The 25,423-nt window shown below is 36.7% G+C and overlaps 1 protein-coding gene across 3 annotated transcripts in view; it reads right to left on the reverse strand.

Annotated features, from left to right (window-relative positions):
- The window catches only part of RERG (RAS like estrogen regulated growth inhibitor), a 96,175-nt gene that overhangs the window by 27,872 nt on the left and 42,880 nt on the right, over positions 1 to 25,423 (reverse strand). The window contains exon 1 of one of the 3 annotated variants that reach the window (XM_039876432.1): positions 14,954 to 15,756. The exons of the other annotated variants lie outside the window; for them this stretch is intronic. Coding sequence (XP_039732366.1) covers positions 14,954 to 14,960 — 7 coding nt within the window. The 5' untranslated portion in view covers positions 14,961 to 15,756. Of the gene's footprint in view, positions 1 to 14,953; positions 15,757 to 25,423 lie in introns of those variants that run through there. 3 annotated transcript variants of the gene reach the window in all.

Below are 25,423 nucleotides of genomic sequence, written 5' to 3' on the forward strand. Positions count from 1 at the left end.
ATAAAAAAACAAGTAAGTAAATAGTGCATTATATGGTGATATGTGCTATGGAGAAAAGTAAAGCAGAGAAAAGAAAGAGTAATGGAGGGGTTGGAATGGTGTTACTGTTTTAAGAACAGTGATCAAGGAAGGCTTCACTGATAAGATGTCATCTTTGCAAAGACCCAAAGTCGGCAATCTTTATATCTGGAGAAAGAATGTTCCAGGAAGAAGAAAGAGCAAATGCAAAGACCCTGAGGCAGAAATGCACTTGGCATGTTTAAGTAAAAGGAGGCAGCCATTGTGGCTTGGGTAGCGAGAGCAAAGGAAAGAGCAGAAGGAGAAGAGTAAAGTAAGTGAAGGGCGGGGAGGAGGTCATGCGGGGCCATGTAGATGAATGTAGGATGTTGACTGGAGGCAGAGAAACATCAGACCATCGTGAGAAAAGAAGTGATGTCATCTGATTGCTGTGTGGGTGATAGGCTGCAGGGGTAGGGCAAAGGAAGAAGTAGAGAGGACAATTAAGAAATTATTGTGATAAATGAGATCACGGCAGCTTGAACCAGGGAGCAACAGTGGAGGCAGTGAGAAAGAGATTTGCTTCTGGACTGGCTGTGGAGTGTGAGAGAAAAAGAAGAGTGAAGAATGACTCCAGGGTTTATGGCCTAACAAATCGGATAAAGTGACATTTTCTGGGATACAATGTGGGTAGAGAAGGTTTTAGAAGAAAGTCTGGGAGTCAGTTTTGAACAAGTTTGTGATATCTTTGAGACATGCCATGGGGATGTTATGAAGCAATGAGAATTAAGAGTCTGAAATTGAGGGCAGAGATCCAGACTAGAGATATAAATTTGCCAATGTCAGTATAAAGATGGTATTTAAAGACATAGGACTGGATGAGGTCACCTGGACACAGTATGGATATATGCGCACCCTGCACTCTTGGGCACCTCTAACTTTTAGCAGTTGGATCGATGAGGTAAAAATCAGTGAGGGTGACCGGGAAAGGGAAGAATTGCATTTAGCTGTGTGAAAGCATTGGCAGTGGACCGGATGGATGACAGCTTAACTGGAGTGGGCTCAAGAGAATATGACGGAGAGATAATGGAGAAGTAATTCTAGACTTTTAAACTATTATCAAGTGGTTCTAAATCACGTAACAATTCACAGCGATGTACTCGTCTTAAATGTTTATTAGCCATCATTTTGTGTGAAGACACTCTTGTGAATCACACAAATTTAGTGATATGTTTATTCGGCAACTACTTAGTAGTGTGCCAAATATAGTTTAAATGTGCAATGCTATAGAAAGAAGACTAAAACGAAATGAAAGAAAGCTGTAAAATGAGAGTAGGAGATAATGTGGTGAAGCACTTAAGTTTTTTTTTTTCTTAAACAGGAAATTTCTTGGACTTTTTCCCTGTTTTATTTTCTCCTTTAAACTAGACCTTGGCCTCCACACCCCCAAGGGAAGGTAAGACAGAGAACAAACAAAAAGAGAAACCAGATATTTATTCCTGGATTTTAGCATCCCAGAAGCCAAGATCTTGGCATCAACAATTAGATTATAGCCAGAACCCCCTCCCTAGCCCCAGCCCCCTGAACACTTCCAACCTCAGATGCTGGAATAAACACTTTCTGGACTAGGAAGAGAGAGAAGAGTCAGAGAGAAAAGCAAGTGAGAGAAATTTTGATGTGGACTTGTATCTCCTCCCTCTTAAGTTGAGCCAGTGATGTGTGGTTGGAAAGGAAGGGGTGAAGGAATCTCTAGTTAGCTTTAAGTCTTCATAACCCATCTTGCCCTGAGAGCCCTCGCCAAATTCTCCCATAGTTAAGGAGGAGCAGTAGGGCCAGCTTATGGGATGACCTGGCAGATAAATCTCAAACAGGGCCACAGAGCCACTGTCCAAACAGGACCCAGGGCACATCCAAATGCTTGTCCTATGTATGACTCAGAGAGTGCCACAGGTGTGCAATCAAGAGCCAATGGGCCTGAACGTATCTTATACTGACAGGGGAGTTCATCAGTGGATGGCAGCACAGTGGAAAGGCCATCTGAATACCATGTTAGCAGATTCCTGCAGGGACAAACAATGAAGAACTTCCAGTGCTCAATGTGAGCCACCTGTTACGTCTCACACCAGGGAGTAAAGAGGTGGCAGCAAAACCCTACAGTGGCTGAATTGATCATTAGATGCTAAGAAAAACTTCAAATTTCAGACTAAACTCAGATAAGATTGACTGTTTTAAATTTTATGTCAAAGCACAGAATAAGATTTGAAATTAAAATTAGGTTTTTTAGAGAAATTTACCAGCCACATGAGACCACAATTGCATAAAAAAAACATGTTTACAAGTTCTTTGGGAGAAATCGTAGTATAGAGAAATATAACACAATGTACTTGGAACTATAAGAACTGGATTTGAATCCCAGCTCTGTTACTTTCTTTAGAATCTGAAGCAAGGTAATTATGCTCTCTGAGCTCTAGTGCCCTTACTTGTAAAAAAAGTATAAGTAAATATACCTTACGAGACTGTTGTAATTATCATATATAATGTAATTACATATATAATGCCATAATATATGTAAAAGTTTTATAAACTCTAAATGTTCCAAAATAAAGGGTTAAAAAATTGGCACCAGGTGTTGTGATGTACCAGGCTCCTTGCATTACAGCAAATTTATATGTATTTTATATAATATTTTTATATTTAATATATACCATATAGTAACTATGTTATATATTATATCATATTATATTCCTGGTTTTCAAATATAATATAATATAAAACTTACTACCATTGCCTTGGCATTATTCTTAATGTTCCTTTCACTCTCAAGAATATTTTGGTTTGACCACAATGAGATACCATCTCACACCTGTTAGAATAGCTATAATCAACAGGACAAGTAATAATAAATGTTGGAGAGGATGAGGAGAAAAAGGAACCCTCATACACTGCTGGTGGGACTGCAAATTGGTACGGCCACAATGGAAAACAGTATGGAGGTTCCTCAATAAACTAAGAGTTGATCTACCATATGATCCAGCAATCCCTCTGCTGGGTATTTACCCCAAAGACTTGAAAACTCATATCCGAAAAGATATTTGCACACCGATGTTCATAGCAGCATTATTCACGGTGGCCAGGACACGGAAGCAACCGAAGTGTCCTACGATAGACAACTGAATAAAAAAGCTAGAGTACATATATACAATGGAATATTACTCAGCCATAAGAAGAGATGAAGTACCGCCATTTGCGACAACATGGATGGACCTCGAGATTATTATGCTAAGCGAAATAAGCCAGACAGAAAAAGTTGAAAATCACATGATACCACTTATATGTGAGATATAAACCTAAAAGCAACAAACGAGCAGGACAAACAAACAGAGACTCATGGACATGGACAATAGACTAGTGGTTACCAGAGGGTGGGAGGAGGAGAGAGACGGAAGGTAGACGGGGTAAACGGGGTCAAATATGGGTGACAGAAAGAAATCTAACTATGGGAGGTGAACACAGTGTAAATATATATATGCCTTACTGTTAAAGTGTACAGCTGAAACTTATTGGATTTTGTTAACCAATGTCACCGTAAAATCAATTAATTAATTAATTTTTAAAAAAGAATATTTTGGGTTGAATTATAATTACATGGTAACATTATATATGGTAACCCTATATATACTTTCTATACAATATCTTTACTAGGTAAGATATTGTGTATTTTTATTTTCTTTTCATAGATGAGGTACCTAATACTTAAGTGGCTTTAGTAATTTACCTGCGCTCTCACAGCTAGTTATGTTGCTTTATCAGAAATCAAATCTAGGTCTACCACCTCAAACGGTCTGTCTGTTCTATCTACTGTACCATCATATAAGGTACCCTATTACTTTTTTGATTCGCATTAGAACTATGTGTGTGTAAATTGAAGCACTTCTCTGAAGCACAGAGCATGGGACCAGTTTAGACTGACAAGCAGCAGAGAGCAGAGTGAAGGCTAATCCTTGAATTCCTGAGCAGGCAGCCTCCCAAATCCTGTTTACCTTCCATGATTTGGCATTTGCATTGGATTGGCAAGCAGTACAAAAGCATGCAGATTGGCTTTAAGCAAAACCAGCTTAGAAATATTATATTAACAAACCCTCTCTTCAGTTTTATTTTTATTTGGGGTTTATTCAAATATTCTTAAAAGAAAAATCTACATCTCTCTCAAATCTGCCTTTTTCTTGGCATTTAAAGTTTTTAATTGTGTTCAATTTATAAATCTAATTTAGTAAAACCTAAAAAAAAAAAAAAAAGAAAAAAGGCTATGTTTGCTTCAGTTAAGCCTGGAGTAAAGGTTTATGCCAGATCTCATTTTAACTAAGTGAATTCACTATCCCTTGGTAAACACTGGATGGAAGTTATAATTATACTGGTGACCAGAAAGACTCTCTGGCTTCAGTTTACAGAATTACATGACCTTAAGTTAATATTATAAATCAAAAAGATTAAATCTGGGTCTGAAAATGAATGTTATTCCAATTGTAAAATTTGCTTTAAGCAAAAAAGCATTTTGCAACATTCTTTGACTAAAACTGGGTCTTTACAAGCCAAATGAGATGGATATTTGAGGGAATGGTCTTTATTTAATTCAGGCTGAACTAATATGAATAATAGTGGAGGAAGAGTGGAATTATTTTATCATTATAATTACGCAGGTATATTTATTATTCAGAATAGTGAAGGCATAAATTACTTCCTTTCATACTGATAAAAGATGTAGACACTGAAACATTGTTTTAAAAATATATGTCCATGAGCGCCCCGTGTCTGAAATTACACCCACTGACCCAAAACGCCTCTATCAAAATGCGATAAATTGTTTAGGAACATTCAACATTAAATAAATTACCAAAGAATGATTGACTGAAGACAAGGTTTGAATTCATTAGAAGGTAGATTGTAAGAAATGTATGTATCAAGATGCTAAACAAAAAAAGAGAGACCACTGAAATGTTTTCTACTTGGGAAAATGTATGTTCATAAAATTGGAGTTTATCCTGCTACAATTTCTATAGGATCAATAACGTGTCTCAGGAATTGAACAGCGCATCTACCAGTCTTGATGGAGAATAGTAATAAAACATGTCAAACATAATATGTAAACTACATTGATTCCTTCAGAATGACGTGGAGGAGTGTTGGACTTGGCAACTGTACTCACAGAGAGAACGGTTAGGTAGGTTCAAGAAAACACTGCAAAAGTTGAAAGCAGACTTACAGCCCAGGAAGTGAATACAATACATTCTTAGGTAATGTGAACTGAGAGAAAAAAAGGCAGAAGTTTTCCAAAAGACAGGTTACAGTTTCATTCAAAACAAATTATAAGTGAATTGTAGGTAATAAAATTAAAACACACTCAGAGGTCTAGGCAGACTGGCCATCATGGGGACTTTGGGGACCTCCAAAAAGACCAGTGCAAATGCTACCTGGAATAAAACAAGAAGGGGTAAATAGAGACTGCAGAGCTGAAAAATAGCGACCCCCCAAAAAGCAAAGCAAAACAAAACAAAACAAAACAAAACAAAACCTCAGCAAATAAAGGAGAATGCCAAATGAGATGGATATTTGATGGTCTGTTCTAGTGAGACTCCTGTTTCTGGAATAATGTGGATCCAAGTGCTGCAAGAATCAAACTTAAAGACACTGGGAAAATATTTCTATCCATGTCAGCACAAGAAACCTTGTAAAGAATAATCTAAGTGTATTAATTATTATGGAATAAGCTCTACATGAGATGACTTGATGACTCAGCCACTGATGCCAAGGGCAGAGACAAGGAGGGGACACGAAGTGGATTAGAGAAGGTCATTTTTATTAAACTACTTATTCCACAGGCATTTAGAGAGTTTTAAAAATACTCATATACTGCATCTCCAATATTAGTGTGTCTAGCACTGACATTTTGGTCTTTATGTGGACAGCAATCCCATTAAATTTATTAGCAGTCCTTTAACTGTTAATGTTGTCTCTAATAGTGGCTGAGAAAAACAGGGCCGTTTATTTGCTCTTTCCTAAAATCAAGAAAATTTTCATATCTTTTTCCATTCATTCACTTCAGGCTTCCCTTATATGAGCTGAATTCTGATTAATTCTGAGCATTTAAAAAAATATTAAAATGTGTCACTATATTTAAAACAAAAAATATGTATTCATATCTACTATGTAAAAAGGAAACACCATGCAAGGCACTGTCGGCCAGGTAGGGGATGAGATATAGAGGCAGAAGGCAGAACTCATCCTCTGTCTTTGCAGTTCTGATGGGGAGGCAGATGTTCACAAATAACAAGAGAACATGGCAGAATGTGACTTGTGTTATGTATATAGAGTAGCGGAGTGCTACTCTATTGCAGGGTATGGGAGGTTTAACTCTAATGGAGGAAATTCCACTTGTAGAAATTTATCCCAAAAGATCTACTGGACAAATTCAGAAAGATCTATGTACCCGGTGATTCCTACGTCAGTATTTAGCCTATCTGTACTGAACAATTAGCCATCTGCTTGATTGTGTCAACATGCCAATCACTTCAATACTGAATTTGGAGTTAATAGAAAATAAAATATTTAAAAGAAAGTGTATAGATATAAATGGTATCTAGGATCAGCCTGCAGACTCTCACTACCCTCCTTTTGGGCCTGTGACAAACATTACTAATTGATGATGCATACTTTCTTGTGTTCAAGCCATGACACTGGAATCCTCCCTTCTTGACATATTGTTCCTGGGAGTTGCTACCAACTGACTGAAGTGACCAAGATGGTGCATTTTATCATCCGGGATATAGGCACTCCTTCTCATGCCATGCTCCTTGGATCTGTGAAAGTCCTTAGGGCCCGCCAGGAGCCACGAGGGGAAGGCAGGGCAGGTAGAGATCTGAGGTTCTCACTTTTGCTTCTGCCACAGCAGCTCCTCTGGATGATAGTTTGAACTTCAGAATAAAATCTCTTTGGGACAATGGATTTGCAACTACAAATTTGAAAACTATCAAGACTTTCTAATGTGAGCCCTTTCTGTCTTTTTATAGTCACCCTAATTGATAAGGACAAGATGCCTGACATTAAACAGCTTATTATGTATGCACACACACAGTTTGTGGATGACTATAAAATAATGATTATATAATATACTTCCACGCACAGAGCAAGCAAATGATCTATTCTGTTCATGAACTACTTTGCCATAAATACCATTGTTTAGTCTTGATTTTATCCTTTTAAATTTAAATTTCATTATATTTCATTCATATTATAGTAATTATGTTTAAAATGAATCATTTCTATTGTGTAAGTAAATTTAAAATCAAGTGCTTTACAGGAGGATAACTATTTTAAAAATTCAAACATTATTTAAATCAAAGTATGTCTTTTGTTCTAATGCGTTTTAAAAATAAAAAGTGACCTTTAATTCTCTTAGATCGGTTAAAAGTTAATTTGCTATAGTATAAATTGATAGAATCATTTTAGAAAATTATATGGCAATATCCACTAAAGCTAAAATATGCTTATGCTGTGACCCAGCAATTCTGCTCTTAGATTTACCCAATGGAAGGGCATACATATGTTCGCCAGAGTCACATACAAGCATTATCTTAGCAGCAATATTCGTACTAGTTCCAAACTAAAAATCTCACAAATGTCCAACAGTAGAAAAGATATATTGTGATAGGCCAATCAATATAACACTATAGGGTAACAAAAAGGAACAACCTGCATAAATCTTACAAACATAAACCTGAGTGAAAGTACTCAGACACTAAAAAAGATTATACTGTGTACTTCCACATGTGTTTAGTTGAAAACCAAGCAAACCAATCGATGTGTTGGAAGTGCACTTAGTAGTTGCCGTGGGAGGTGTTCATGACTAGATGCTGACATGAGAGGATTTTTGAGTATCTGATAAAGTTGCAGTGATGATTTCTCAGAGACTTTTCATTTGCAAATTTTTGCAGGGCTTTAAACTTATGATTTATGTACTTTCTGTATGTAACTTATGCTTTAATAAAATTAAATAAAGAAACAAACTAATAGTTAACCCTCCACATCAAAAAAGAAGATGGTGAACTCAAGATTTATAGCCAGTCAGATCTGAACTAGAATTCAGGCTCTGAGGGGTAACTTGCCATGTGACTTGTGCAAGTCACTAAGGGTCACTGTTTAATTTTCCTTATTTGAAACAGGGATAAAAATATATAACTCATAGGATTGTTATGAGGGTTGAATGGCATAATGACTATCAAGAACTTAGTATAATGTCTAATATATCATCATCATAATAACAGCTAACATTATTAATAGAGTGCATCCCATGTGTCCAGCTTTGTTCTAAGGATTTAATTTTCTCCTTAAAACTCTGTGGGCAGGGCTTTTATTTGACAAAGGACGAAACTGTACCACAGACTTTAAATTAGTCATCCAAGATCACACAGCTATTCGGGGAGGAAAGCCAGAATTAAAATACAATCAGGCTACATAGTTAACCACTGTATTATCTTGCATAATAAGAACCTAATAAATGGTAGTTATTACTATTACAAGAACAAATGCTAGAAGAGATGTGGGAAGAGTTGAGTGTAGGCTGAATTGCTGTTCTGCAGGAGGTAAATGGCAACTCTAGGGATAAGTTTTGAAATTCTGTGCTGAATAAATGGTTGCTGTTATTATTATGCAATTACCATATCTAATTTGAGACAGAAAATGGAAGTACGCAAATGCAGTATTATCATCACCCTTTATAAACAGAGGAAACAGCTGCATGGAAGGTAAGTGACATGCTCACTATCAGTCCAACTGGAGCCTGTTCTCTTAGAATATACTCCAGGAAAACAGTCTACCTCGTTAGGCTACATCTAAAATCAGTCATGGTTTTGGTGGAACTATGGGTAATTTGTTTCCCTCGGTACTGCTAACATTTTCTATAATGAACATGCTTTATTTCACAGTGGAAAACCAACTTTAAAAATAAAATCAAGTGAAATCAAAAATCAATCTCTATAAGGCAATAAGAACCACATGTTTTTTAAATAGAAAACATGCTTCTTTGTTTCTTGGAAGCAGTTTGCCAGACAGTCCACAGCTTTGAACCATTTACATAAACACACCCAAGCCAAGCGTCTGCACACAACAGTTAAATTGCACCCACACTAGCAACTGAATGACTTCAAAGGGCAATGGTAAAGGCTGATATTCATTTCAGTTAAATGTACCCTAGATATTTTTTACAAACCACACACCACTGATTTCTATTGTAGATTGTATTATCCCAAGTCACTTTGAAGCAAAACCTTATTAATCCTGAGATGAGGAGGAAAGTACTAAGTGGTAGCAAAAGATACAAATCCTCCAGGTGAAATGGAATGTACAGGAATTGAGGGGTGCAAGAAATTGTGACCATCCACTAGAGGGCGCTACCAGTATATACAAAACTTAGAAATAAGTTGAACACCCTTCATTCCTAAGAGAAAACTAATGTGATAGGGTCAACAGGATTCCACTTTTATTGAGCTTGCTTTCCCTGCATAAATCAGGTAAGTTTTCCCTCTTTATGAAGGGATCAATGTATTACACTTACTGTTATGGCTGCTTTTAATTGGTATATCCATTTATTTGTAAAAATGTTATTTTACAATACACGTTGAGTCTTTCCCATGTGCTAAGTACTAAACTTGTCACCATGATGGTATAAATTAACAACAAGACCACCTTCTTACCTGCAGGTTGGATATAAAGGGCCCTAAGATAACTAAAAGGCACATAAAATTACCTGGGAACTATACAATATAGAAGATTGACGCTATTTTGTTTTACACTGCTAAATACTATTGTTCAGTGATAAGACTATTGGCCACAGTCATTGTGGAAAGCCATTGTGGAATCACAGAAGGATGTATAACAAGAATAGGCAGAAAAGAATGCAGAAACCATTAGCAAAGTCATAGAAGTAGAAATTTCATTATTAAGGAAAACTAATGCCTTTTATTTAATACTTCTAGCTATCTCATACTGATTTGGAAAACTTCTAAATGCACCAATTCACCTGATTTAGAAATTGAATAATATTTCTGTTCCACCTACTATACGAGGTGGATTTTTCATATTTTCCGAAGCTATTATTGATAGTGGTGTTTTTTCTCTAGCAGAGTAGACTCTGAAGCAAGCCACCTCTTAACGACTAATGTCCTTACTTTGTCCTGCCTAGTTTTGGACACAGTAAGTGTTTGCTTTAAGGACAGAGAACACATGGCACCATCCCATTTGTGCCACTGAAAATTCAGTTCAATTCAGTTCAGTTCAGTTCAGTTCAGTTCAGTTCAGTTCAGTTCAGTTCAATTCAATTCAATTCAATTCAATTCAATTCAATTCAATTCAATTCAATTCAATTCAAGCAGTGCCCAAAGAATGAAACAGACAACTTGAACTAAGGAATCCAATCCAACTGGAATATCTCCCTGTGGTTTTCTCTGTACTAGAAATAGAAATTTGCCATGAACAAATATATTTTTAAAGTTAATTTTCACGTAGTATTTGAAATTTAATAGAACTTTTTTGATTGGAACCAGATCTAGCACACATGTTCTTAGGTATTAAAGCCTAATACAATTACATTATTATTATTTGGGAGAGGAGATTATTTTGTCATAATAACTTTTCTTCAAAACTAACACTGCTTTTCACTTATTTTGATTTCTCTATTGTTTTTAATGTTATGCTACTTAGGAAAATGCTATTTTCTTGTTAAATTAATATGTGCAAACAAGCATTTACTCACCACACATCAACATGACCTCTTTATAAGTCATCACTCCTAATATTTATGGTCTAAGAATGAGCTAGTTTCAGTGAGTCACATATTTACACTTAGCCCAGAGATTAAGAAAAGAATTAACACCACGATTTCTCGTAAGTAACGGAAAAAATGTGACTTATTACACATTAATTTTTCTGGGTCAGTGTTTTTCCAGCCATTCCACAGAGCTCTAATGTCATCCGAGGTTTCTTTAGATGTTCTTGATTGAAAGAATGAAGGGAGTGGTGACGAGTATTTAATTTTGAACTTGATCACAATTGTCTGCCACTTTAAGAGAACACAGCTCATGGAGAAGTAGAGTACAGCGTAGGGAATATAGTCAATTTTATTGTAATGGCTGTGTGTAGTGCCAAATGGGTGCTAAAGTAATCAGGGGGATCACTTCATAAATTATATAAATGTCTAGCCATTGTACTGTGTATCTGAAACTAATCTAAAATTTAAAAATAAAATAAAATAAACTGAAAAAAAAAAAGAAGAGAGTACAGCTAACCATCATGAAGCATACTGTTCTAGATAGTGAAAAATATGAACCAGTGGTATAGACTTTGAATGTCTGAAACAAACGAAATTGAATTAAATGTCCCAAATAACAGAGCTCCAGACAAGCACTTTGCTTACAAAAAAGATCCTTTACCCCAATCTTTAGATATTTGCTTATCCAGAATAAAAGAGGGTCTAGTATTTATAAATGAAAGAGAAGCAATAAAATTCAGAAAAATACCAAAAAGGTATATAAAGAAATAATAGAGAAACATGGTCTCTGGAACATGTAGAAATAATTGAATATCATTTATAATTTATAGAAAAAGAATATTCATAGTGAGGTACTTTTGGCATCCTATTATCTAAATAAGACATTCAGAATAAATAAATTCACTGAAGACAAATTATGTGATTTACATAAATTTCACCAATAGTTATAAATTATCTTCTCTGGTGATTTTTCAAGATAGATATTGTTATGGATTAAATTGATATTGATATTAAAGCCCTAACCCTCAGTAACTATGAATGAGGCTTTGTTTGGAAAAAGGGTCTTTGCAGATGACTGAGTTAAGATGAAGTCATTAGGGTGGGCCTTAATCCGACATTACTATGTCCTTATAAAAAGGAGAAATCTGGACACACAGACAGACGTGTACAGAGTAAAGATAATGTGAAGACACGAGAAGAACACATCATCAAGCCAAGAAACGCCTGAGGCTACCAGAAGCTGGGATAGAGGCATGGAACAGATTTTCCCTCACAGCCCAGAAAAAGAACAAACTGTGCTGCTGACACCTTGACTTCAGACTTCTAGCCTCCAGAACTGTCAGACAATAAATTTCTGTTGTTTGAGGCAGGAAAAAAAGTTTTGTGGCATTTTGTTATGGCAGCTGCAGGAAATGAAGACACATATATATTCCTAATCCCTGTCTTTTGGCGTCCCATTCAGCCACTGTCTCCCTGTGTTCGATGGAACACAGAAGTTGTGTCCAGATTACTCTTAGATTCAACACACCTGATCTGGTTCTGGACCATTTCACCCTGCCATCTACATGAAGCAAATTCCTTTTAAAATTTGCCAGACCAAAGCAATCAGGAGGGCAAATCTGTTCTAAACACTCACATATTGCATTATGAAGACAAACATTCTACTTTGCTTATTTCTCTACGAGAAGGAAGAAGTGGCCCCGATCATCAGGAGAGAATCAAGAGTTGCTTGCATTTCATTTCCTCTTGGGAAAATTTGGCCAAGTACAGCGAGTAGTCTGATTAATAAGAATTTTGCAGAATGTAAAAAAACACTAGAATTATGAGAAGTGACCACGGACATCCTTTGATGCGCAAAAAATATTGCAAGTCTTCTGGCGCTTTCTTTACACAGCAGCTCATTGGTCCCCTGCCCAATAGGGTAATCAATGTAGGTTGAAACTTGCCTCGGTCATACTCAGCAATCATGTTTATAAACATTACCTCTGTGTTTTACCTAGGTAAGATAAAGACTGAGAAACTATCATGCAAACAAGATTTTACAATTACAGTTTTTAAAATATATTAAACTTCAGAATGGACCTGTCCTGATATTCAATGAAGGAGCTTTAGAGAAGCAGATTTAAATGAAATTACCCTATAACATGTTTTCAGTTTTTGAAATGCAAGTTACACATGCTTAGGCATTAGATACTGACACCACATGGTGTTGATTCTTGCTCCACAAAGACACTTGAAAAAGAAACCTAATAGTATATGTATAAGATGATCAGTTATGATGAGAAAATCAACTAAAATATTCAGACTGAAAAAAACAAGAAAACCTAGATGAAGTATACAATGCAAGCAATTAAAAATAAAGGAACAAAAGCAGGCATGGTATTAGAATATATAAAGTAATCTAAAACCACTAAGTTTTTTCATCTTTTCATTTTTCTATGATGCACTGTAACTATCAGAAAAATATGCACACACCTGGTGCCACCTGTGTAGGTGTGACCAGAATCTGCCTGTTGGAAAAGAAAGGATTAAAAAAAAAGAAAGTAGAGAAAATGACACTTAAAAGGACAACTTTAGTTTCCCGCAAAGCAAATATATAGCTAAGTTGATCAACCCTCCAGCACAGCCCTCCTAGGCTGTGTTTTCACAAGAAAACGAGGGTGGAGAGAATCACAAAAGTCTTGGCTCCAGTCCACCCCCGCGGCCTGCTGACACAGGCCCTACTCCCCAGAGCACTGGGGTCACAGTGGAGTTGCTGCCAGAATTGCAGCTTTCATTAAAATTGAGTAGGGAAGAGAACAGGAAGTAAGCTTGGGCAGGATAACTGCCTAACTTTCTGGGACCTAGAAGAGGTTGAGGCTGGAAGAGGGGAGAGTAGCTTCCGCCCTCTGACTAGAAAGCGCTGGGTTGGACATGCTTGCAGCACATAACAGTTGTCTTGTTCTAGGAGTTAGGGCCTCCCTTCATTCCCGGGGTCACCGCAATACCCTACAGGTCACTGCAACATCCAACTGTTAAACAGGGTATTCCCTACTAGGGCTATGAAAGGTTTATGCTACAGAGCAGAATTCTTAACCATTTTTGTGCTGCGGACCATTTGGGCATAACCATAAACCAATTCTCAGAATAATATTTTAAAATATTTAACATGAAAAATATATAATTACAAATAAAACCAACTAAGTAGAAATAACACTATTAAAATATTTTAAAATACTGGCATACTGTTATAAAAACCAAATTCGTGATATAGCAATTACATGCTTCCTTGTTATCATATTAAATAAGATCTAGTCACAAGTTTAATAATTATATAATAATCATAATTTCAAATTAATTATGATTATACATGACATTTTGAAATATCAGCAATAACTGATGTGATTGAAAAATTTATGATTTCTACTGGTGAGAAAATCCCAGGTATGACTTTCAATATCGTGATTTGTATCTAAATTCATCATGGAAGGCAGTGCTAAATTTCACTTAAATAAAATTATAAGTTAGTTAAAATGAAGATAAAATGTGTTCTCATTCAAGTTCAAAGCCCCCTGAAATCTATCCATAGACTCCTTCGTGGGTCTCGACCTCAGGTTAAGAACTCTCCTATAGAGTTTTACTCATCTTGATACATCAGTTTACCACAAATATCAAATCGGTTTTTAGCAATTGTATTATGATTATCAACTTCAAAAAAATTAATTTAATCTCTATCTCTCTGATGATTCAGAACTCACTCCAAAATCTTACAGTATACTAAGAAGTGACATTGTACTACTGACCTGCAGATTAGAGGAAAGCTTGTTAATGAAATTGCAATGAAATTGCAATGAAAATGCAACAAACTATGCAAGAGTGTGGAATGGCATTCTCATTGCACCAAGAGTCCTCAGGAAAAAGAAGTAGAGTGGGGTGATCAATATAATTAATAAAACAGGATAGTTAAAGCTTCGTGAGACTCTGATTGTCAGGAAGAACTTCATTCAGATCTCAACCCTGCCACTCACATTTGGCAAGTCATTTTATTTCTCTAGGCTTTAGTTTCCTAAACTGCCAGATGGGGATAAAAATAGGGTCCATCTCAGAAATACTAAGGGACTAAAAAAGATAATGCATGATAAAATGCTAACCCAGTACCTGTCATAAAGTGTCCCTTGTCTATTGTGAAATGAGAAAATGAGGATGGGCCACAGATCTGTCAATCATCTCTCGGTCTGTCTTTTCTTTCAGCTTCTTTTCCTCAATTTTCTCTAGATTCTCCACTCCAGTGGAAAGGCTCTGATTTTCATTCTAAGACTGGAGGTCTCCTCAGTTCAAGAAGGCAGGAGAAAATAGGAGAGGTCATTTAGATTTCATATAAGGCGAATGCTCAGGCATACCAGAATAGCTTAAAACTATTTGTCAGCAGATAAGAGTGTAGGTCTGGTATCAGCTCTAAAATATTTTGTAATTTGGGAAATATTTTACAATCTAGCCAAATGTCATAAGGGACGTGCAAGAAGCTTGAGAACTAGCAAGTAATTTGTCATATGAATTCCCACCAGTTGGAGCTGACTTGAAGGATGTAATTTATGGTCATACTTGGGAAAGAACCATATTCCTGTTTCATGAAAATATGATACTAAAATTTATCGACTGCTTCCTGTCCCTAAATGTTACAACTAAACTTAGGATTTTTACTCTTTTTTTGTTCCCACCTTATACTTAAAAATGCAAAAAATAAAAAACAAAACAAAACAAAAATTAAAACAAAACTCTAACTTGAAAACACACAGACACAAAGATAACTGATGACTAGGAAATGAGAGCTTTGGCTGCTTATTTCAGAAAGCTGGGTTTTTCTTTCTTATCCCAGTGAAATGCAAATGATAGGGGAACTTTCACTTTCCAATATTTTTTGGTCATTTTTTTTGGAATGAACTGTCAAACTTGGAAAAAAGTTATGAAAATAGAATAAATAACTCTCACATACTCTTTATCCAGATCCATTCATTGTTTACATTTTGTCCCATTTATTTTATCATTCTCTCTCTATAAATATGTATATTTTTTCACATTTTTCTGTACCATTAGAGAGGAAGTTGGACATATTGTACATCCTTACCTCTAAATATTTCAATATATAGTCTTAATAATAAAGATATTTTATAAGAACAGTATAATGATCAGTATCAGAAAATTTAACATTGATACAATATTATCTAATCCATGATTTATATTCAAATTTCTTTAATTGTCCTCTTGCCTTTTATAGTTACTTTTTCTTACTGATCCAAATTCTAATCCAGGAGCAAACATTGAATTTAATTGTTCTCTCTCTTTATTCTCTTTTGAATTGGAATATTTCCTCAGTTAAAAAAAAAATATATATATATATATATATATATATATATTTCAAGCCTTTGGCATTTTTGCAGAATCCAAGGCATCTTGAAGAGCATACAGTTTTTGAAGAGGAAGAGGATAAATTGTCCCTCATTAGGATTTGTCTAATATTGTCTCATGATTACATTCAGCTTACACATTTGAAGGCAGAAATGCCACAGAAGCGATATTGTGTCTTTCTCAGTAAATAATATCAGAAGGCACAGGTTTTTAATTTGTCTTATCATTGGTGACGTTAACTGCATTCACTTGATAAAGGAGGCATTTTTCAGGTTTTCCCCTGCAAAGTTGTTATTTTTCCATTTATAATTAATAATTTGTGGGACATACTCTGAGATTATGTAAAATATCCTGATCTTCATCAAACTTTCACCTCTTAGTTTCAGCATCCACTAAGGACCCTTTCCTGAATCAATTAGTACTATGATGTCTCCCAGATGGTAGTTTTCAACATCTCTCATTCTTCCCACATTTATTAAGTTGGAATTCTACTCTCGTCAACATGGACTCATATAGTCTTATTTTATTCAATGGGCTATAATCCATTACTATCAATATTTATTTTGTCTCAGATTTGGCCAGTGAGAGCCCTTTCAGGCTGGCTCCTGTGTCCTTTCGACAGGCTCCCATCATTTGTTGACCACAGCCATGACAATATTATACTCCTTTGCATTTTTGCTGCAGATATAAATCTTCAGTTCTTACTTAAAGATGATGCATTTTACTTTTGCAGGAAGGATAATAATGACTGATTTAACTGTATATATATTTTTTAAATTTGTATTTAGTCTTTCAGGACTTTTAGTATTTTTATGTTAGTTATTGATTTTAGACACTATATTTATTGATACAAGAATAACTCAGTCTCAAAACAAAACAAACAACAAAAAATGCTAACCAAGTTTATCTTCATGAATGGAAAAAGAGAAACTTAGCAGATCTTTGCCTAAGACAATGGAGGAAAATTGGGATATTCCATTGTTTGCATAAGAAAGAAAAGAGCATTAGAAATTTTCTTAAATTTTGGAAAGTGGACAGAAAGAAAAATGACAATAGCTACTTAGCATCTATGACAAATTTTTCTTTGTATAAAATATGTTTCATTATCATGTGTAGTGTATTTTTGTTGTAGTTGAGCATTTTTAATTTGTGTTCTACATATATCACAGCATATTTAAGTCATTTTTGCTTTAAGTCCTTTTCTTGATACTGTACTGAAAGAGGTACTGTTAAATTGTGTTGATTTTACTAATTCTTAGTACGAAGCACTGTGACCTTTGTTGGGTAGCATAGTAACCTTCTCTAGCCCAGAACACTTCATGAACTAGAATGAAGCACACAGGGATTGAAACATATGCAAGAGGTGTTCAGAAGTCACTGAAACATGATTTTTTTAAGCCCACATTTTTCGAAACTTTTGTAAGGGATCCATCTATAAAAGAAACAAAAGAATCGTATAGTAGAAGGTATGCAGAATGTGGAGTATGACCTTAGATATGTTATTTAACATGATAATAATACTTAACCTATCCTACAGGGTATTATAATAATCAGGTGAGATACTGAACAATAAAATACTTTGCATGTAACCAAGAGTCATACAAATTACAATCACACTTTGTTCAAAGACATTTGAAGACATGGCATAAGTATTGGAAATTAAGAATCCATTTTACCCCATCACATGGATGGTATTATAATAGAGATCTGAGTTTGAAAAAATACATCTTAGAATACTCAATATACACTAAAGCTTTAGGGAATAATGTTTCTTACAAGCAAAGGTATGGCTGAATGTTCAGATCTATCCAGTATAAATAACTATCACATGGCAAAACTTCCATTGTGGACTATCCTAAGGAATACCTCAGAGTTGATGAGGTTTTCTTTGGAGCCCATTCATCTCCCCTGTAAGCACTCTCTTATCTCAGGGGTAAGCTAGTTTTTGAAAGTCTCTTGTACAGTGCACAGATCTTCTCTCCATATGCTCTGAACCTATCCTTCCATCTTTTTCTCATTTGTGTTTCTTGTTCAGGAGATACCCAGATTCCCTTCACTAAGTGTGAATGGCCTATATACTCAATTCCTTCTCCTAGAAGTACATGCATTTTAGGAAGAGATTTTAGAGATTCATTCATTCATTCATTCATTCATTCATTCATTCTTCACTCAATGGATATTTATGAAGCATGAAGCCCTTATTCTATATCAGATCCTGTCTTAGGAGTTTGGACTCTGACCGTGCATAAGAGACACACAGTCTCTACTCGCATGTACTCAGGGTCTGGTGACATTTTGCAAATGTAAAAATGGACCCCTCTAAAAAAAGTCTTGCTTCTGGTCATACAGGTAATGACTAGCCTAGTGAGGAATGGAACCCAGGCCTCCTTACACTGTAGCACCTGACCTTGGAAGCCTATAATATACGTTTGTATTGTGAAAAGTTTAAATTACTACCATTTGCAATAGCTTTATAGAACGTTAAGCCTAAATTTTTGCTAAGAATTTTGACACTTTGCTGAAGCGATACAACTATTCTTTGTTCTTGAGCCCTTGTTAATGAAGATCCCTGGTTTCATGGTGATGTGGCATTTCTTCCTTTTGTTGAAATATGACAGATATAGGTAGAGATTGTGAGCATCTTCCTTTTGCTGTGAGCAAATAATGCTGGAAGCAGTACACAAACCCAAGCAGATATTACCTCTGCCAGGTGGCTTGATAGTCAAAAACGAAGAAAGAATAATATATTAGGAAAAGTGAATGACTCATTCTGGAGGGATGAAGGAGAGATGAAAACTTAACATTTATAATTTTATTTTGTGACTCGTAGAACCATTTTTCCTAGTTTGTATCTCAAACAGTACTAGTTAATTTTAAGATAAAAATACAGATTGAGACAAAAGGAATGAAGATCCAAAAGAACTAAAATTCAATATGGATGTGAAGAATTGGGCTAGAAAGGGGAAATGTTTCCAGTAGAAGATAGGACATAAATCTGGAATAGGGAAAAGGAAGTAATTTAATAGTCAGATGGTCTCTGATGCAATTCCAAATCTGCTCAGTGGGAGTGTATCATAGGAGTCTAGCCAGAAAAACAGAAACCACCTGAAGTCTTTCAAACAGAAGACATTTAATAGAGGAAAACTGTTATCAAAAATGATGGAGGAACTAAGAAGGCAGTTAGGAGATGGGGAGGCAATGGCAGAAAGCTATAATCACAACCAGCGCTGAAGGGACAAAAAGAGGAAGTCTGCTACCAAGAGCATCTGGAGCCTCCCAGAAAGAGCCTGGAGTCTGCTTTGTGAAAGATGGGATCACTGAGGCAGAGACTTTTTTGAGGTAATTAGAATTCTAGAGGGGATGCAGTTACTGGCTGAGGCACCACAGGAAACAGAGAAAGAGGGAGAAATATTGTGGATTTCTCTCCTTCCCATCCTTCTATCTTCTGCCCCACACTGGCCAGACATACTAGGACGGTAAAGGCTAAGGGAGCCAAGGAAGCGTAGTTTCATTTGAAGCAGCAGGAAAGAAGTTAGTAATGAATCAGAAATTGCTCAGGTCATGGACCAGCACACACCACCGTTAGTGAGGCCAGACCTTAGCAGATCACGCTTCATCACTCTCTGAGCCAATCCTGACTGAATCAAGCTTTGCATTTGCTCCTTCATTAACAGTGGGACTGCACTGGTCCATTCTCCCCTCTAGTGCTTCTGAAGTAACTCATTGTCTATTTGCCAAACTTTAGAGTTTCTCTAAACAACTGAAGTGTTTGGGCCAACATAAAGTTAACTTCCAGTTCATCACACAAGACTACTCTGAACCTGCTGAATTTTTCTGAGACCCTGACAGCCTAAGTAGCTCTTAATTCTCTCTTCCAAGGGACATGAGCAAGGCCTGAACCCTCAACTTTGGGTAAGGGTGCTGAGCCAAAATGGATTAATCATCTAGCTCCTTGGTACTGTAACCTGTGAGATATCCTCCATCGCCACAAGTGAGTGTCTCCACTCGCCAGACTGGACCACCTCGATATGGTCAACAGGAGTTTCCCATGAGGCACCATATCTTCATCTGTAGACTATCAGCCTTGGGTACAACAGAACCACTGGTTAGTACTCTGTACTTGGATTGTTCCTGGTCCACGAAGCAGTCACATTGAGTTTTCCTTTTCTACCTTTCCCTCACTAATTTGCTACTCATGAGAGATATTAATTAGCACAAAATAGTGAATGCTGTATGAGAATAAGATAGAAATAAAACCAAATTTCCTTTGGAAATTTGACCTTTTGCCCCTGGAGAGAATCTAAAAGAAGGGTGTTATTGTTTTCCAGTGGAGTGCTCTCTCTTCATCAAGCCAGAGTGCCACTCTGACAATTTAAATGGGAGAGCAAGTTGTACATAATCCTCTTGGCACTGAGGATTGTAATATATCTCTGAGGCTCCAAACTGCTCCTCTAGAGCAGATGCCAAGCTAAATGAAGAGGGAGCATGAAATGTACCAAAACCCAAATGGATTCTGAGCACACAGTCAGAATCTCAGCCGTTTTCTTCCTTCCTCCCGACCCTCCCGCTGAGTCCTGGCGGCATTAGTCATAGCAGGGCGGCAGAGACTGGAAGACTGCAAATTACGGGCTTCTGCCTCTGCATGTAAACTGTCACAGTACAACTAGGGAGACTAGACTGCAATCCCATATACCAACCTCTTCTTCTAGCCAACAATCTTTTATCTTCTGCCAAGGCTTTTTCACTAAAATAAAGTTATTTAGGCTCCAAAAATAACATCTGTTGCTCAGAGTAACATTTTCAAACAACATAATAAACTGTACTTCCTGAAAATATACAGTCTGCACTTCCCTAAGGGACCTCACAGAGTGGATGATGTGCGATCCTAGGATTCCTCCTTTCAAGCACTGCTGCTCTTGAGCAAATTATTTAGTTGTCATGGGTGGTGGTAAGAATTACCATGCACATTACCTCCATTGGCAGTATTCAGTGACTGGAGTGGTTTTAAATAACAGCACTACCCAGATGTGCTGGGCAGGCTTTCATAAGCAGAATGCTTTTTTAAAACTGAGGTCATGATTCCTTGGAGTTGGTATCAGGGAGATCCAAGAAGGTTAAAAAAATAATAACTATAATTTTAAGACTCTCAGCACAGTATGTTTTAGAGTTAACTCTGTTCAGGGACCACATAACCCCCCAGGATTACTCTGCAATTTGCTAATCTTAGAACCTCATCCTCTCAATCGTCTATCTCAATCTTTTAAAGATAGAAGGAGAAAGGCAAGGAGGTAGTTGGATAACTAATTGCTCCATGACTGCAATGAGCAACCCTGATCATTTCCTAAGTGTAGGTCACTAGTTACAAGAGAATTAGAAAAGGCTGTGTAGATGGTGTGAAATCATCACCACCACTGGAGACCATTCGAAACACTCATTTCTGTATGCACGGGATGCCGGACATAGTTCCACGGAAACCCATCATTTCTAATTGGGCAAGAATTCCAAAGACATCATTTCTATTGTTATCAACCTCTTAGAACCATGAGAGGTTGCCCTGATGTCTGCCTGGGCAAGGATGCCTGGTGGAGGACACGAAGGAAAGTGGCTGCCAAGGACAGAAGAGCAAGGAAACTTAGCCAGTGATCCCAGGGATCCTCATAGTCTGAAAAATACTGAAAAGGAATATCCACTTTCATGGCTTGCAAGGAGACTTTTTTGAAATAAAGCATCATATTCATACGATTCTTATAATTTAATCTAATTCCTTGGTCTAATGGAAGTATGATGCAAAAAGGATGGAAGAAATGTGAATTTCAGTCTCAGCTCTTCTAGTTAGCTTTGGGAGTCTGGGAAAGTCACTTGGCTTCTCTAAGCTTCAGTTTCCTTATCATGATGACAATGATGATGATATCCACATTCCCTCAGGTTACTCGAAAATCACATTAATTTAACATATATGAGATTATAAAAGATAGAGTACTTTGCAAGTATTTTATTGTTATTAATAATTATTATCATCATGATTATTATTATTCAGAAGGCTGTAGCCAACTACTATACTGCCTGACAAAGGGCTTTTAAGAACCCTTCTGACACTAAGATTCTGTTATCCTAAGTGTTCATGTTCTCTCTTATCATTTAAGGTCAAAACACCAATGAGGATATAATGTCTTACAAGTAAGACAAATCTTATTGAGGAGACAATGCATAAGCAAGCCTCGGATATTCCCTCTGCCAAGTGTAGAGGATAATTTTCTTACCTGGTTTAGGGCATATGTAAAGATTCCTGAGGGGTAGCCTGGTTTGGATTTTCCAACTGTGCCCTCCTGAAGACCCAAGCACACCAGAGACAAGACCCAGCCTAGGCTGAATGTGACTCTCTGCCAGGTTGCCCTGGGATGACACCAGTTTCTAGACTGGCTCTCCCTGTTTGTTCTGCAGTAAATCAGAAGGGATTTAGGATCTTCATGGGAAGAACCCCACTCCACCCCACCCCACATCAATGCCCGAGTATTCTATAACGGTGGATCTCAAAGTTCAGAATCACTTTGAGGGTTTGTAATACAGAGATTGCTGAACCCCAGCTCCAGAGTTTCTGATTAGGTGGGTTTGGAGTGGGGACTGAGAACTTGCATTTCCAAGATGATGCTGATGATAGTGATTCTGAGGGCCACATATTCAGAATCACTGATCTGGAGGAGACATCACATATGCTGGTATCTAAAATAACCCTGTAAATGTGCCTCAAGAATAAGTAGTCTCATGCTTTGGTTCTGAGAGAGGCTGGAATAGAAAAGTTGCTTTGAAAAGATGAGTGATGGGTACAAACTTTAAAAATAAATAATCTAGTTGCATAAGTTATACTTAAATGAATATTCTTTTTTTCATGTAAAATTTCTCTTTAAAACATTTTTATAAAGACAAAATCATTTGATATCTTCTCTTGTTTGTCTAATCTTCCACCCCACCCTCCACCCCCGCCCACCACCTCTGGCTGTAAAAGTAAATAAAGTTTTCGTTGGTTCTTTGCCCAAATCAAGGCAAAAGGCTTGCAGATTGGCAATGCTGATTTACAATTCATCCTTTGAAAGTTGAATAATAATTAGAAATTATGCACCACGAGAAGGTAGGGTCAATTTTAGACCTCAGTTTTTCCCTACATTATATCTGCAAGTTTGCTAAATGATTGCTTCTCATCTAATTAACCAATTAAGCTCTTAGCCTTTTTATTGTCATGTTCAAAGCTCCACTTTAATAGAACATTCCATCATAACAAAAACGTGTACAATTCCCCATTTTCCTAGAAAGAGCACATTTTATGAGAATGTGTGTTGTTTTCATGTTTAATATTAATCACATGGATACATCTCCTGTAGCTTCAACCATCCACCACCAATCTGCTTGCCTTGTCAGCAACAGAACAATCCAGCAGTGAGAGCATCCTGTTCTGAGTCAGAAGATAACCTCCATTCGGTTTTAATGCTCATTGGTTCTAGAACCTCCAGGAAGCCCTTGACTCCCCAGACTTTTTCAATTGTAAAATGGAGCCAATAATCTGTGCCTGGACTACTTCAGAGGGTTGTTTTGATGGTCGAAATGCGAACGAGATAATATTAGTGAGAGCACTTTGGAAATCATTAAGCCTTAAGAACAGCAAGTCTCCTTCTGGTGTCATGTTACGGGCACAGTGTATTCTCAGTGATGGATTGTTTAGTTCACCTTGGTCCGTGCTCACAGGCTGCGTTCCTGCTCCCTGTGAGTGGTTTCTCAAATGTGTGCTGCTGGTTCCTACTTGAAGGCTGATGAAGGAGGATGATGGCTCTACACCCACTCACCACCATTATAATGCTAACATTTCTCTGCTGCAGTATAGGTAATCAAGGCACTTCTAAATGCATGATCTCTCCTAACTCTTAAAACGCTATACACTTAATATTTTTTCTCCCAACTTACAGATGAGGAGATGAAGATGTAGATTCTTATTGTCTTCCCAAGTACACAGTAAGGGACAGAACCCCGATCTTTCCATTCTTAGGATGCTTCTCTTCTGGGAAACCAAATTTAAATAGACAGACAGACAGATAGATGGATAATAGACTGAAGGATAGCCAAACAAAATGTATGTTCTGCTGATCCACTAAAAGGTACTTTTTCATATGATAATGTTATTTTAATGACTTTTGGGAAGAAAAGGTTTCATTTGATTTACAAATGAAAGGGATCCCAAGGCAAGGAAGTAAAACAAGAGAATAGGCGTTCCCTCTGGTTTGCCAGTGAAATGAGCCATAAATCCAAACACACCTATAAGGTTTGAAGTGGTGAGGTTTAAATGGTTTCAGCTCATAACAAGTTCTATAAGAGGCAATGTTGAAAGACAGATCTATAGTGTTCCTTCTAGCTATAAAGGGTTCCCTCCCAAAAATGTACAATATTTTATTTTTACGTGTTCCTAGCAAGGCATTCACAAGACATCAATCCCTGGCCCATACTAAACTTCCTTTTTTAATGATTAACCCACACTTTATAGAGAGCAGGAGGTGGGAACATTAACAGAAGCCAGACACCACATAAATAATGAAACACGATGGGGTGGCGGGTGGGGCACATCAACACATCACCCACTTAAGCATTTGTGTGTGTGTGTGTGTGTGTGTGTGTGTGTGACGATGATGATATGTGTGTGTCAGGAATCTACAATGCAGGAATTCTGGGGAGACCAGAAGTTAAGACCTAGCTTGCAAAGTGTTTTATATTAGTTTGTTGTAAACATTACTAAATTTAAAGAAAGTTAGAAATACATTTATAGAAATGGCACTCGTAACTGAATTCAACTATTGATGTATTTTAGAATCACTTTAACATAATAATAGATTTTATTTAAATAAAATTAATGCTCTAAATTATTTAAAAATACATATTACAGGAGTGAACCCTAATGTAAACTATGGATTTAGGTGACAATGATGTGCCACTGTAGGTTGATTGATTGTAAAAACGTAGCACTCTGGTGTAGGATGCTGATAGTGAGGAAGGCTAGTGGGGAGAGGCAGGAGTTTACATGAGAACTCTCTGTACTTTCCACTCATTTTAGTTATGAACCTAAAAGTGATCTAAAAATAAAGTTTATTTTAAAAAAAGAAATATTTATAATTTTTTTAAAAGCACACTTTCCGGACTTGTAGTTTTCAGAATCGCTGTTATCAAGTACATTTTACAAACATG

The sequence above is a fragment of the Pteropus medius genome, unplaced genomic scaffold (genome assembly GCF_902729225.1).
Source record: "Pteropus medius unplaced genomic scaffold, Ma_sr-lr_union100, whole genome shotgun sequence".
NCBI lineage: Eukaryota > Metazoa > Chordata > Mammalia > Chiroptera > Pteropodidae > Pteropus > Pteropus medius.